Here is a 16,454-nt window from a genome sequence, read left to right as displayed (position 1 = left end):
AACCTCCCAGGAACCCCAAGAGCACGTCCATTTACTAACTGCTGAGTCCTCACACGGTAACCATTATCTTGAATTTTATAATAAGTACTTCCGTGGTTTCCTAAATATGGTTTGATTATCTATGATCCATTTTCAGTTAATTTTTAAATGAGGTGTAAGGTTTACAGCAAGTTTTGCTATTTTGCAAATGGAGGTCCGATTGTTCCAGCAGGAGTTGTTGAAAAGACTGTTCTTTCTTCACTGAGCTGCTTTTGCATCTTTGTCAAAAATAAAATGGCCACATTTATGTAGACTTATTTCTGCAATCCTTCCTCTGTTCCATTAATACAAATATGTATCACTTCACCAATCCCAACATCTTGATTAATACAGTTTTATAGTAAGCCTTAAAATCGAGTAGTATAATTTTTCCAACTTTATTTTTTATCAGAATTGTTTTGCCTATTTTAGTTCTTCATCTTCTAAATAAATTCTAGAATCTGCTTGTCTACATGTACAGAGAGAAATTCTGCTGATGTTTTGACTGGAATAACAAATCTATATATCAACTTGGGGGATAACTGGCATCTTTACTAATTTGAGTCTTCCAATCCGTGAACACAACATTTCTTTCCATTCATACAGATTAAACAATTTTTTCCATCAGAATCTGTACTTTTCAGCATACAAATCCCATATATTTTTTAGATTCATATCAAAGTACCTCATTTTTTTTTTTTTTTTTTTTTTTTTTTTTTTGGTGCTAACTACCTCTGTACTGATCAATGCTTCTTCCATCCTAAACTTTCATTTTGTATTCTTTTCTTGCTCAACTACACTTTTCAGCGACGGTCCATGAATGTAAACTCTTTTTATGTCTAAAAGTTGTCTTTATTTCACCCGCACTTTATACATTAGTTAAACTGGTTCTAGAAATCTAAGGTGCACATTAATTTTACTCAGAATCTTGAAAACACTCCACTGTCTTCTGTATCTAATGCGAGGAGTAAGAAATCTGCGGATAGTGTAGATGATATTCTTTTCTCTCCTGAAAGATTTTTAAATTGTTTAGCTCTCATGTTCCGGAGTTATGCCATAATGTATCCGGGTGTGAATTTAATTTTATTTATCTTACTTCGTAATCCGAATTCTTTTTTTTTTTTTAAAGATTTTATTTATTTAACAGAGAGAGAGACAGCCAGCAAGAGAGGGAACACAAGCAGGGGGAGTGGGAGAGGAAGAAGCAGGCTCCCAGCGGAGGAGCCTGATGTGGGGCTCGATCCCAGAACGCTGGGATCACGCCCTGAGCCGAAGGCAGATGCTTAATGACTGAGCCACCCAGGCACCCCCATAATCTGAATTCTTTTTCATTTCTGAAACTCATGTTTTTCTTCATTTCTGGAAAATTTCCAGCAATTACCTATTCAGAGAATTGGTGAGAAGGAATTGGTGAAAGAATTTTTTCCTCCACCATTTACTCAATTTACTCAATTTACTCAATTCTTTTTTTCTGGAACCACTGGTAAGTTAATACAGAAGCCTTTAATATAATATAGCTTCCTGTCACTTCAATTTTTTAAAATCTCATTGTAGCTCTGTTGTATTGTACAATGCGGGAATTTCCAGTACTGTTTTCCAATTCATTAATTCATTCTTCAATTGTGCCCAATCTGCAATTGATATCATCTACTGTACTCTTTATTTAAAGTACCATGTTTCATTTATGTAGAATTGGTTCTGTTCATATTTATTTGTTCTTGTTTCATTTATACCTGTTTTTATTTAAATTATTTCTTGACCCTTTTAAATGACAGTATCACTTCCTTTCATGTTTTTAGGATTTGCCAGAATCTTCTAGTTAGAGTAAGTTCACTTTCTAAAAACTGATTCTTCTAGCAGCCTTTGTAGCATGAAATCTCATCATAAGTTTTGGAATTTTGCTTTGTAGGCTTAATTTTACTTGTTTCTTTTTTCTTTTACTTCCTGTGTGTCTGTCTCCTTTCCTCTCTCTGCATATTTATTCTCCCTCTTGTGTTTGGTTCAGGAGTTATCCCCATTCTGCCCTCCAGGCTCTCAATCTAGAGTTGGGACCTAAGATAACAGTTTAGAGTTATTTCTCTACAGTAACCGGGATGTGATTTATCAAATACTGTTTGCAAAGATATGTCTTGTTCTTCCTTTGCCAGCACATGAAATAGAACCCCAGGAGAACTACTGAACTGTGGGGAGAGGGGGGGAAGCAGAGAAGGAGGATGTTTCCAACCTTCTTTCATGAAGAGGTGAGAATAATCCCAATCCCTAACTTCAAGTACAGTTACACTGGCTGAGCCCTGGTCTTAAGTGGAGCCCTTTAGTCTACTTGATACTGTAGGTGCCAAACCTCGATGCTATCATTTCCTAACTAGGAGCCCTGCAAGATGACAGCCTTATGATTCTTTCTCTTTATATTCATGGAAATTTTCAACTTGTATTTGAGATCAACTGTCACTCTGTTTTTCTCTTTTCATAATATATTCATTATTGCTATGCTTTTGGAATAGGAAGCAATCCCTTCACATACCAAAACTTCATTCATGACCAATTTTTATGCCTAAGTGTGTCCATGTCACGTGGATATTTTTACAGAGTTCAACTTTCAGTAATCTTGAGAAGTAATATGCAACATATAGAATAATGTACAGAGGATAAAACATTTAGGTTTTATCCATAAAAATGGAGATATCCCAATGGAATCTCCATAGGAGAGGGAGATAATACCTTTTTCTCAACTTCACTCAAGCAATAAAAATCTATATCTAAAAGCCTATATTACCTTAATACATTCCTGACTGTTGATTAAAAGTGAATTTTTGTTGTTGACTTAACAATTTGCTAACAATGATACCATGATAATCAAAGAATTCTTCTTCCAGAGGAAATCTCTCATGGTTACTTGAATCAAGAAAAACTTGTAAGTTGTACATACGGATAAATGGCTTCTTTGACATTTCCAAAGATCTGTTTTCCAGTCATTATGATGGTCAACTGGGTTGTCAATTCTATTAAACAGCCTCCAGGATCACACTAGTCAGAAACAAGAAAAAAAAGAAAAGTGAATGATGAAAGATGGATTTTTGCCAACAAAAGAAATCTTAGACCCAAAGATTAGAATCTGAAGATTTTGATGGGAATGGGTATTAAAGATATATAAAGATATTTAGCTCAACAGTTTCAAGCAGGATCACTAACCAGTTATAAGATAGCTGCACTACATTCAGATTGCTGGATCTCATTCTTAGAAAATCCTGAATAGGGCTAGGAGTTGTTGTTTTCTCCATGTGATTTGGATGCAAGGCAGGTATGGAAACCACTGATGTGGTCTAGCTCTAGGACCCACAGTGGAGCCCTTCCTGCTGTACTTCTGGAACGCTCTCTCTCCTCCTTTGTGAAGCCTCCAGGAATATAGAACACACTCATCCCATTTCATAGCTCATATTTTATTCCTAAATAATAGGCACAAAATAACTGCTTGCCCTAAAGGAACTGGAAAGTCTACCAAATGAAAGGATTGTAAGACCAATACTCTCTGTGGAGAGAGTCGGTGTCTTAGACTTCTCTTAAGTCTTGATAAGATCTGAGTTAGTACTGGGTACACAAAAAGTATTTAGTTAATACTGAGTTCCTGAAGCCACAAACCTCTCAAGAGAATCCTTACCTCTTCACTTCTCCACACATTAAACAAATATGTGTATTTTCCAGGATAGCCCACGAACTTCCCTTTAAAGAAAGCCACGTAGAAGCAGGACGAGTAAAAATTCACAAACTGAAACAGGAACATTTTCAAGGTAAGACTGCTCTCATATTCCTGGTAAGTTCGAGGAATTTCTGTTAAGTAATAAAACACCAAGGTTAAATTTTGCATCTTTCTGTTTCTCCCTGAATTTTGTATTGCCTGGGAGAAGTCACATTATTAGTCATATTATTCTGAGAGCCTGTTGAAATATGGCCCAGTGTTTGTCCTAAAAGACCAATATTGAGGAACTATAGATTTGTTCTTGCCTTTCTATTAGAGACTTTGTATTAATCTAATCACTGGAGAAGCCTAGGAAGCAGTCATCGCTATATTTAGATGGATAAGCTACTTGCGTGGAGTCACACAGTCAGAATATGGAATTCAAACCAGTATCAGACTGGAGAGGCTTATGCTCACCCGGTTACACTGTATGATATCCTGTAAACATATTAGATCTCTCTCTCGTCTGTTGTCAATCAGGTTTAAACAAGGACAGAAGATGATTTCCAAACTAAATTGTGTTTTCCTCTCATGAATTAAATGATTATATCAATTTTGAAAAGAATGTCATGCAAATGGTGGCAGTAATGATATACTTTCTCTCCCCTTTATTTAAAATGCATGATCATGATCTAAAATTTAGTGAATTCCAAAGGTAAAGAATATTAGATTCCTTTTACATCACAGAGAAGCATCAGGAGGTGTAAGAGAGTCAGGGAATCTGTTTTTCTGAACTGATGATCTCCCAACAGCAGGAGCTGATCCAGCCAAATTGCTGAGAGCTTCAATGATACTGAAATGGTAACACATATTATTCTAAAGACACAGACAGTTCCTCCATTTTAGTGACATTTAGCTGCATTCTTACAAAATCTCTAATGTGTATACAAGTGATTTTTCTCACTAAAATCTGTGATTTTTTAGATGCTTTGTTTTTAAGTGCTATCTGCTAGATATTTATTAACAGAGAAAAGCAACAAAATTGGGCAAGAAGTACAAATGTGAAGACAGCATTTAATGAAAGTTGCTTCCTAGCGCATGCTCTCTTTGGTTACTGTTGGACGCAATGATGGTGTAGTGACTTAGAGGAGGGACCTGAGCACACAGAAGAGAAGCTGAGGCCAGGAGGGAGGGGGGTCTCGATCTCACTTACAACTTGCCAGGGTCAAGGCGAGAAGCAACTGTGCTCCACACTCCTCTCCCTGACTGAATCTCCCACTTCAACTGTGACCCCTTTACTGTCCCTTGTAGCTGTAGGAGAACTTTTACTAATTTAAAAGGAAAAGAGGGGCACCTGGGTGGCTCGGTCAGTTAAATGTATGATTTTACTTCGGCTCAGGTCATGATCTTAGGGTCGTGATCTCGAGCCCCATGTAGGGCTCCACGCTGGGCATGGAGCCTGCTTAAGATTCTCTCTCCCTCTTCCTCTGCCCCTCCTCCCTACCGTGTGCACACATGTTCCTATCAGCCTAAAAATTAATTAATTTTAAAAAGGAAAATAATTCAGGGTCTAAGACCTATGGCAACTGAAAAGAAAAGTATTGTATTTTAGATTTACTCAGGAGGAACTGATTGTTTTGTTTTTCCTGCAATGGTTTGCAAAATCAAATATCTTCCAAAAACCATACACATCAAATAAAAATTATCTGTGTCTTGAGAAAAGTAAGGATTTTACTTAAAAGTCAACTAACCCAATCAAAGGAGGGTTAAGGCAAGAATACTCTGAAAGATCTACAGAGCCTGATTTCTTCCATTTAGTTGTTTTTCTTGCTTCCACCATAATGGGCCTAAATGTGGCTGTTAGGGGATTCTGACTACCAGCCTCTGCATCTACCTATAGAACAAAACTGCCTTCCCATGTGCCTTTAAACACTGCCTTTAAAAAGGAACTCGCCAAGGGATGGTCCAAAATGGATGTATAGCACCGGTAGAACATTTTTTTCAGTGTCACAGAGATGACCTGGCCAGCTTACCCATTTTTGTAATCCACGCAGATATCTTTTCATAAAAGAAATTCAAGATCAGGATGACAATAAAGTTCAAGCAGGATCCGGTGAGTGACGTGGTTATCTGGGGAGTGAGGAAACTTTTGACGTGCTTGAAGGACGCTTCACTTTCCATAAAGCTAGCGAATGTAGCAAACACTGACAGGCGGTACACAATCACAGCTACCATACACGCGATGACAAGGGCCATCTGGAAAAGGGAAACAAGGAATCAGGCACTCTGGTCTCTATCTTTGCGATGCGTACACATCTGAAACATACTACTCTCTTCATCTCATTATATTAAGGTTAGCCCCTCTGACTTGGGATACAGACCAAGCCAGTCCCTCTCACAGAGATGGCAGGAAAAGAACACTGGCAACACAAAAGGGTTGGAGAGAAGACAAGACATATGGTTGCAGCTGGGTGAGTCTAAAACAGACAAGTAGCCATTGCCCATCCTTTAGGCCTTTCTTCTACCAAGCGTTAGAAGACTAGCCAGAAGGCCAAATCCTGCCTGTGGCCTTACTCGCTCTTGTATGGTTCTTGAGTTAAAGATGGCTTTTTGCTTTTTTTAAAGGTTATAAAGAAAAACAAAGATGATTACATGCCAGAGATTTTTTTGTGGCCCACAAGCCTAAAATACATGTGTCTTCCCCCAAAAACGGTTGCCAAACTCTGCCCCAGGATTGTAGTTAAACAGGTAGTGTGAAGGGGCGCCTGGGTAGCTCAGTCGTTAAGTGTCTGTCTTCGGCTCAGGTCATAATCCCTGCGTTCTGGGATCGATCCCCACATCGGGCTCCCTGCTCAGTGGGAAGCCTGCTTCTCCCTCTCCCACTCCCCCTGCTTGTGTTCCCTCTCTTGCTGGCTGGCTGTGTCTCTCTCATCAACTAAGTGAATAAAATCTTTAAAAAACAAACAAACAAACAAACAAACAGGTAGTGTGAAGACCACGTACCTTCCCAAGAAGAACACATTTAGAGATTCTGCTTCATTTCCCCTCAGAATGTTACCATCAGAGTTCTGACATGCCTGGCAGTTTAGATATTTGTATAGATCCTACATAAATTTTAAACACTTCCCGTATTGCAAAAACCCAAAGATCTGGGGATGCCTTTACCTCAGTGATTGGAAAATCTGATTGTGAAAGTTGGGGGATTGAATCAAATGGAATGAATACTAGAAGTAAAAGATAGAATAATCTTTCTGGGATCATACTCTAGATTATTTCTCAAGCAGTGCCCTGAATTGATTATTGCTCTATTATTAACAGAGTATTATTTACTCTATCACTTCTCCTCAGTGACTGTTATATCATCTAAGAAAACACACATTTAGAAGAGAAAAATCAATACATTTTCACTAGAATTGTTAAAGATAAAAAATCATGGGATAATATGAACCGTAAGGTTAAACTCTAGTCAACAGCTGCTAATTATGTATAGTTCAACATGCTAAACTCTCAGAGGGTTAACACTGCTTCTTTTCCTTAAAATTTAAGGCCAACTGTGAGAGGACACACATTTGGAAAGTTGGAGAGCAGGAAATAAATCGTGGTGATGGAGGACTCTATTAGTTAAAAGGCATGGAAAAAAACTGACTCCCTCACCATGAGACATGCTAATTAAATTCTTCAAGTAGAAGTAGTACTTTCTTCTATTTCAGCGAGAAAATAAATTTTAAGAGTATATGCCTCTTTTTTTTTTTTGCATTTTGCAAAAATATTTTAAGTGGAGATAAAGATAAATTAATGATTTTTTTTTAAGGAAAGAAAAACCAAATAGTCTGCAAACGAATTGTCTGTTACACTGTTCTGGTTGCTGGGAGAGGGGGGAGGGGCAGGCTCTAAGATGAGGCACCAGTCTCTTCCCCCCAGCACTTTCTCCAAGGTTCAATTATGGCACTTTCATGTGAATCACACGTGATTTTATATAAGAGCTCTATTCAAAATAAAAAGACTGGGGAGGGACACATGGCAGATGAAACTCCTGAGCTAATCCTGATATGATTGCACATCAAGAGATGAGAGCAGTTTTCCGAGAATGCTCACCCATAACGTCACCGTAGCTCCCGATAAAAAGTACCATGGAAGACGACTCCAGAGAGGCATGTAAGGTTCCATCTCCTGCAATTTGAAGAAATCACAGCAAAATTCAAAATCCACCCTCAAAACTGGGGTGCTAAGCAATAGTCAAAACCACAAAACCCCAGTTACAGTAGAAACATCCCCGAGTGCACTAGGGCTCATGGGCAGCTACACTCTAGCAATGGTGCCTTCCCTTCAAGGAGAGACCTTCGAGGCTCTTAGGTGAGATATTTCACACATGATATGAGACATAATGGATACACATAGCCTCAGGGTTAAATTAGAGTGGTATTCAGGGCTTAGTACAGAGGAAACAAAGTCAAAACCTGAGGGCTGCTGCATAAGAGGACATGCTTTAATAATATTACAGTTTTATTCTAATTGAATTGAATCGAACTGCATTGCTTGATAATTGCTACGCATGATATTAAATAGGGCACCATCTTTATATTTACAGGATTGTGTTCTTCCATACAGTTCAGGGGACCGGACTTCTCTACCTTGATGTTTTTCTAAGTCATATAGGGAAGATATTCATTATATCAGCTGAAACTCTTAGCTATATCAAGAGGCAGTGAGATCTTATCCAAAAAAAGCTATATTTACTATATTGCCACATAGTAAAAAAGATCTGTCAGCAGAAATCTAAATCATGTAATCCCATCTAAACGATAGGATTTTTAGGGAGGATTTTTACACCATGAGGATTTTTAGGCAAGACTGAATGCAAACAGAACTCGACAGGCAGATGCAAGTTGGTACAGCCACTCTGGAAAACAGTGTGGAGGTCCCTTAAAAAGTTAAAAATCGAGCTACCCTATGATCCAGCAATTGCACTACTGGGTGTTTACCCCAAAGATACAGACGTAGTGAAGAGAAGGGCCATATGCACCCCAATGTTCATAGCAGCATTGTCCACAATAGCTAAATCGTGGAAGGAACCGAGATGCCCTTCAACAGATGACTGGATTAAGAAGCTGTGGTCCATATATACAATGGAATATTATTCAGCTATCAAAAAAAACGATTTCTCAACATTTGCTGCAACATGGACAGCACTGGAGGAGATAATGCTAAGTGAAATAAGTCAAGCAGAGAAAGACAATTATCATATGGTTTCTCTCATCTATGGAACATAAGAAATAGGAAGATCGGTGGGGGAAGAAAGGGATAAAGAAAGGGGGGGTAATCAGAAGGGGGAATGAAGCATGAGAGACTATGGACTCTGGGAAACAAACTGAGGGCTTCAGAGGGGAGGGGGGTGGGGGAATGGGATAGATCGGTGATGGGTAGTAAGGAGGGCACGTATTGCATGGTGCACTGGGTGTTATACGCAACTAATGAATCATTGAAGTTTACATCAAAAACCAGGGATGTACTATATGGTGACGAACATAATATAATAAAAAAAAATACTACGATTAAAAAAAAAAGAACTCGACAGGCAGAGTAGCTGTCCAAGAGCTCTACTGAATGTGTGTGCATGTGCGCATGTGTGTGTCCAATATGTATGTGCTTGTGTACGCATGCTTGCTTGTGCACGTGTGTGTGCGTCCACACACACGGATGAATTACCGACACAGACTCAAAGGGAGGGCTCTGGTCATACTGAACCACTAAAGAAGCACTGCGAGTATGGCAAAAACCCTGATTTCAAAACCATTCAAGCAGATGATTCACAGTGAATCGATCCCTACTGTTTTCAGCTGGTTTCAAACACAAACATTCAGTACTTCTTGTTTTTACGGCAATAAGTTTAGGCCTGCTTTTAATTTCCTTTTTATACCATGAAATATGAATAGATACACTTTATGTCATGATCATGACAATGCCTCTTTTAATTATTTTCCTAATGTCCTACAGCCACCCAAGTTGTTAATATATTTTCTGAGGTGATTTTCCCCCTTTGCTCATTTACTGCAATTTTTGTAATGTCTCAGTAAAGTTGATAGATGCTTAGTGAGTGCATGAATGCCTACACTGCGCAAATAATCTTGAGTCTTATACCACAAGAATAGTGGCCCGAGCAGAGTGGGAAATTCTGCTGAAGAGATTGTTAGAGACATACTCTATTCTCCCTTTACAGCTTCAGGCCACACAGTGATTATGGATGATGGAAAGGTAGGGATGCTAAGAATATGTGGCCAAGAGTCCAGTCTTTGAAGGCAAAGTACCTTGCATTTTTCACATTAAAAAAAAAAAAAAAAGGTACCAAGAAGTCAAATTACTCAGTCAACAACATATAGGTGATATTTGTCAGTGAAGGATCCCCAGATCTGGACTTTGCTGTCTAGACACTAGCGCAATGATCTTCCCATTATAATAAATTAAAAGGGACTAGGTGAATAAAATCTGGTCTAATAAAACAATCACTCATAAGCTCACTATCTTAATACAACTTTAATTTGGTATATTAACTTAGTATCATTTCCATGTGTATATATATTTATATACTAAGTCCACAGCATACACATTATTTTCCATTTTCCTTTTACTTCATTTATTACAAAAGTATGTTATTTCATGACATGATGTCTTGTATTTGCTTCAAAATCATCTCATGGCAGGGAGGAGCAAGTGTGAATGAAACTAGACTGTCCATGAATTAGTATTCACTGAAGCTGGGTGATGTGTCCATCCTGGGGTTCATTGTACTTTTCTATCTACTTTTTTTGTAGTATTTGAAATACATATGAGAAACAAGGAAAGAAGTTAATAAGATTTATATGTTGGCGAATATTTTGAAGGCAAATTAAAATATACGCTATTACTTGTGCGGCAACCACAGCGGTGTGTCCATCGAGATATGTTGGCCATGGGTTCCCTGACCTACCTTAGTCACTGCATTCATCTTCCTGTGTTTACACATCGCTTCAAATTCCGGTCTCAGCTGAAGCTGCTGCTGCTCCTCTTCAAAGTCCACCAGGTCCCACTCATACTCCATTCTGGCCTGTCGTTGTTTCCAAAACTCCAAAAACAATGTGACTGTAGACAAAGAAATGTATAAAAACAATTGTAATCAAGGATGGAGAAATAAAGTACATAAGAAAATAATCTGTTTTTTTTTCCCTCTACTTTAAAAAACCATGTTGGTTGAATGATGGTTCTTTTGTCACTACTATGTTGGCTTAATAGCATGTAATAACATTGAAATAACTCATGTAGAAATTCAAGTTAATTTCATAGCAGTCCATGCAAGATAAACAATGATACTCTGAAGTAATATTTAAATTTAACTTTTTACTAACACCTAGATTTTGTTTGCATGTTTTTTTACTGAAATCATTCAAGCAAGTATACCAGTTTTTCAGGCTTAGGTAAATTTAAGGAAAACATGAGAGGCATTCCCATAGCACAATCTCTGTCTCTCTGTCTCTGTCTGCCTCTCTCTCTCTCTTTCTATATATGTGTATATATGTGTGTGTGTGTATGTGTGTATACACACACATATATATGATAAACTTTCAATTGCAGCATAATCTTAATAAATTTTCAATTGCAGCATAACACATTTACAGAAAAGTACAAAAAATACAACTGTACAATCTAAAGAATTTTCACAAAATAAACACTCTCGAGTAATCAGCATCAATATCAAAAAATAGAACATGACCCCCAGAAACACTTCTTTAGGACTCTTCTAAGATGTAAGTGTAACTAGTATCCTAGCTTCTAATATTATTATAGGATAGTTTCACCTGTCTTTGAGTTTTTCATAAACTGGTGACATGCCACAGGTAGTTTTTGTGTTAGGTTTGTTTCAGTTCAACTTCTCTTGTAAACTGAATCCATATTGCTGTATGTAGCAAAAATTCATTTATTTTCATTGTTGTATAGTATTCCTAAGTAAATCACAATTCTGTTTTTTCTCGGATTCATGGTCGTTTGGGCTACTGACAGGTTTTCCGCTATTACAGATCGTGTTGCTGTGAATAATCTTAGACATAAATTTTTTGGTGGGCATATGCATGCCTTTCTGTTGGGTATCTATCTAAGAATGGAATACGAACACAATCAATATTAACTTATAATTTTATCACCTGTGATTCAAATTTTAATGTGTCATCTGACTCATTCCCTACTTTTATTTTAATTTAAAATTTTTATAATTTTTAATTTTTTTTAAGTAGAATCCCAACATGGGGCTTCAAGTCACAGCCTTGAGATCAAGAGCAGAGCTAAGATCAAGAGTCAGACACTTTACTGACTGAGCCACCCAGGTGCCCCTTTATCTCACTTAAAAAAAAAAAAAAATTATTGTTAGAACACCTAACCCGCTTTTTACCCTCTTAACAAATTTTAAGTCTACAATACCCTACTGTTGACTATAGGCACAAGGTTGCACAGCAGCTCTCTAGAGCTTACTTATCTTACTTAACTGAGACTATATGCCCATTGATTAGTTACTCCTCTTTCCCCCCACCTCCCCTTACCTCCAACAATCTCCATTCCACTCTCTAATTCTATAAATGTGACTATTTTAGATACCTCATATAAATGGACTCATGAAGGATTTCTCTGTGACTGGCATATTTCACTGAAGAGAATGTTTTCAAGGTTCATCCATATTGTCATGTATTGCAGAATTGCCTTCTTCTCAAAGGTGAATAGCATATCAAATGTACATACCAACAGTATATGGTGTATATATATATATCACAAATTCTTTATCCATTCATTTGTCAATGAACATTTAGGTAGTTGCCACAATTCACTTATTGTGGATAGTGCTGCAGTGAACATAGGAGTCCCAACATCTCTTCAAGATCCTGATTTCAATTATCTGGAGTAAATACTCAGAAATGGTATTACTAGATCATATGGTAGTTCTATTTTTAGTTTTCTGAGGAATTTCCATACTGTTTTCTAGCTGCACCATTTAGCATTCCCACTAACAAGGTACAAAAATTCATTATAATTCTCCACATCCTCACCAGCTCTTGCCTTTTGTTGCTTCGGAAATAGCCATCCTGACAAGTATGAGATGACATCTCACTGTGGTTTTGATTTTCATTTCCCTGGTAACTAGTGATACTAAGCCTTTTTTCATATACCTATTGGCCATTTGTATATATTCTTTGGAGAATGTCTATGTCAGTCCATTGCCCATTTTAAAATCAGGTTATTAGGGTTTTTTCACTATTTTAAAAAAGATTTTATTTATTTATTTGAAAGAGAGAGTGTGCACAGGTGGGGAGGGGCAGACGCAGAGGAAGAAAGAATCTGAAGCAGATTCCACACTGAGCACAGGGCCTGATTCAGGGCTTGATTCCACAGCTGCGAGATCATGACCTGAGCCGAAACCGAGTCCAATGTCTAACTGACTGTGCTAACCAGGCACCGTGGGCTTTTTTTATTACTGAGTTTCAGGAATTCGTTACGTATTTTGGAGATTAACCCCTTATCAGATAAATGATTTGCAAACATTTTTTGTTTGTCTTCTCTTTTTTGGGTTGTCTTCTCACTATGTTGTTTTCTGTTCTGCACAGAAACTTTTTAACTTGATGTAGTCCAGCTTGTTTTTTGTTTTTGTTACCTGGGCTTTGGTGTTATGGCCAGGAAATCATTGCCAAGATCAATGTCATCGAGCTTTTCCTTAAATTTTCTTTTAGGAGTTTTACATAGTTTCAGGTCTTACATTTAAGATTTTATCCAATTATGAAGTGATTTTTGTGTATAATGTAAGATAATGATTCAATTTCATTCTTCTGCATGTGGATATACAATTTCTCCATACCATTTGTTGTAGAGACTACCCCTTCCCCATTGTGTATTCTTGGAACTCTTGTCAGAGATTAGTTACCCATAAATGCATGGGTTTATTTGTGAACTTTATTCTATTCTACTGGTCTGTATATCTGTCTTTATGCCAGTGCCATATTGTTTTGATTACTGTAGCTTTGCAATTTTGAAATCAAGAAGTGTGATGCCTCCAGCTTTGTTCTTTCTCAAGACTGACCTGGTTACTTCAAGACTTTTGTGATTCCACATGAATTTTTTTCAGTTGTTTTCCCTATTTTTGTAAAAAAGGCCATTGGAATTTTGGTAGAGATCATATTGAATGTTTAGATCACTTTGGGTAGTATGGAAAAATTAATAATATTAAGTCTTCCAATCTATGAGCATGGGATGGCTTATTATATTATTCCTCCAAATATTTAGAAATATAGGTATTGCTTGCTTTGCATGGTTCCAGTATGCATGGGTTTCCGTTTCCATGGGTTAGTTACATAACACCAGTCCCCCATCATGACTCAAAATTCAGGTACTGCAGTATATTAACTGTGAACTGTTTCATAAAGCACAAATTTTCCTGTAGTTCTTCAAACCACAAATCACTACATAAATAGCAGATGTGTATCATGATTATTTGACCAATCACATCACTTTAAATGCTGCTGGTATTTGAACAACTGCATTACTGTTATTCTGTTAATGCGGAGACAGCAAATCATGCTTTTGTGTTTTCTCGTCTTCCATGTGACATTTTACAAAAATGAATATCAAAAGATAGACCTGATCAACAAGGACGATAGTATAGCAAGAAACGAAAAGTGATAACAAATAAAACATAAATGGAGTTATAGAAGAAATAGGAGACCGAGAATATTGACACTGCTGCCATTTGAGAGACTCTACATACACAGCCAGACAAACCTAGCAAGGGCAAACCTGCTGACATAAACGAAGAAAGCAGTTGTGAGGAAGAGGGATGATGTCTCATAGGAAGTGATGTTGGCAAAACCTTCAGCTTAAACAGACTGTCAGTGATAGTTCATTACAATGAAAGCACAGAGGATAAACTAATGCTCCCACCAGATTGTTCTATCCTTGGATACCTTTCCCCCCCTTTTCCCTATCAAAATCCTATTTTTTTAAAAAAAATCCAAAACAAATTCCATATCTTCCATCGTTATCTTAATTCCTTTAGTCAAGAAATAATTCCCCCTCTGTACTCCCTCAGCACTTAAAATTTAATGAGAGTATGTATCAGATTCTGGCCAAATTAGATTGCGACCTTCTTAAGAACAGGTTATATTTCACTCATTTTTTAATTCATTTTTTAATTTAATACTGACTGAGGCAGATGGCTTTTACTCATTTATTCATTTCTTTACTCATATATTCAGTAGATACACTGTTACTAGGAGAACAAAGTTTTAAGAGCATAGTATAATTAACCAGTGTTTTAATATTCCAATCTTTCCCTGAAAGAGATCTACTTGCATACTCAGAAGCTGTTACCTGAAGGTCTGGCTTCCCCAAACAGGCTGCATCTAGGTGCTAAGATCTTCCCCCTTTGGGACCCTGACAGCTTTTGGCATATTCCCAAATACTGGGAACCACTAAGAACAAAGAAAGCAGTGTAGACAATCACAGAGTTTAGAGTTCAGACTGGATTGATCAAAAAGATTCATGTCCTATACCAGATCACATTGTCAGGACTGGGAGAGGTAGCTGTTTTAAATAATGTGCAGAAACCAACACACAGAGACAAAGCAAATGAAGAAACGCAGGAATATGTTCCAAACAACAATAAAACAAAAACAAAAAGAAAATAAACCTCAGTAAATGACCTTAATGAAATGAAGATAAATGATTTACCTGATAGAGAGTTTTAAATAATGGTCATAAAGATGTTTACCAAAGTCAGAATAACAATGTGTGAACAAAGAGAAAGGAAATATAAAAAAAGTAATAAACACAAATCAGAGAGCTGAAGAATGCAATACTGTACTAAAAATTTCAATAGAGGGATTCCACAGAAGATTAGATCAAGTGAAACAAGGATCAACAGACTTGAAGACAGGGCAGTGGAATTCAATCAGAGGAGCAAAAAGGAAAAAGAGTGAAGTTAGCTAAAAGGACTTATGAGACATTACCAAGCTGACCAACATTTACATTACAGGCTCCCAAAAGGAGAAGAGAAGTAAGAAAGGAGCAGAAAACTTACTCAAAGATAAAATGGTTGAAAACATCCCTAACATGGTGGGGGGGGGGGGTATATCAAATCCTGGAAGCACAAAGCATTCCAAAGGAATCCCAAAAGACCCACACTAAGACAAACTATAATTAAATTCTCAAAAGTTAAAGGCAAAGAGAGGATCTTATAACAGCAATAGAAAAACAACTTGTTAAGTACAAAGGAACCATCATAACACTATCAGCAGATTTTTCAGCAGAAACTTTGCAGGCCAGGAGAGAGTGGCATGATATAGTCAAAGTGCCGAAAGACAAAAACTGCCAACCAGGAATATTCAACCTGGCAAGCTCTCTTTCAGAACTGAAGAAGAGATAAAGAGTTTTCCAGACAAGCAAAAGCTAAAGGAGTTCATCATCACCAAGATGGCCCAGCCTTATAAGAAATGTTAAAGGGACTTCTTTGATATGAAATAAAAGAGTGCTAATTAGTAACACAAAAACATATGAAAGTATAACTTCACTAGTAAAGGTAAATATACAGTTATATATAGTTAAATTCAGAATACTCTAATGTAATGGTAATGGGTAAGTAAGTCATTTATAAAACTACTATGAAGGTTAAAAGACAAAGAGTAGTAAAATAACTATACGATAACTGGTTAATGGATAAACAAGATGAAAAATGTAAATTGTGACATCAACAGCATAA

General features: G+C 37.1%; 1 protein-coding gene across 2 annotated transcripts in view; it reads right to left on the bottom strand.

The window, feature by feature from the left end:
• The window catches only part of ANO5 (anoctamin 5), a 102,833-nt gene that overhangs the window by 16,898 nt on the left and 69,481 nt on the right, over positions 1 to 16,454 (bottom strand). For both annotated transcript variants that reach the window (XM_044389049.3, XM_057317322.1), the window contains 5 exons: positions 10,656 to 10,807; positions 7,787 to 7,861; positions 5,725 to 5,947; positions 3,674 to 3,843; positions 2,945 to 3,042 (listed from right to left, as the gene is read on the bottom strand). In XM_044389049.3, coding sequence (XP_044244984.1) covers positions 2,945 to 3,042; positions 3,674 to 3,843; positions 5,725 to 5,947; positions 7,787 to 7,861; positions 10,656 to 10,807 — 718 coding nt within the window. The remainder of the gene's footprint in view (positions 1 to 2,944; positions 3,043 to 3,673; positions 3,844 to 5,724; positions 5,948 to 7,786; positions 7,862 to 10,655; positions 10,808 to 16,454) is intronic.

This window comes from Ursus arctos, unplaced genomic scaffold, assembly GCF_023065955.2.
Source record: "Ursus arctos isolate Adak ecotype North America unplaced genomic scaffold, UrsArc2.0 scaffold_23, whole genome shotgun sequence".
Classification (NCBI taxonomy): domain Eukaryota; kingdom Metazoa; phylum Chordata; class Mammalia; order Carnivora; family Ursidae; genus Ursus; species Ursus arctos.
Note: the sequence above shows the minus strand (reverse complement) of the source record. Positions and strands in the feature narration are given on the sequence as shown.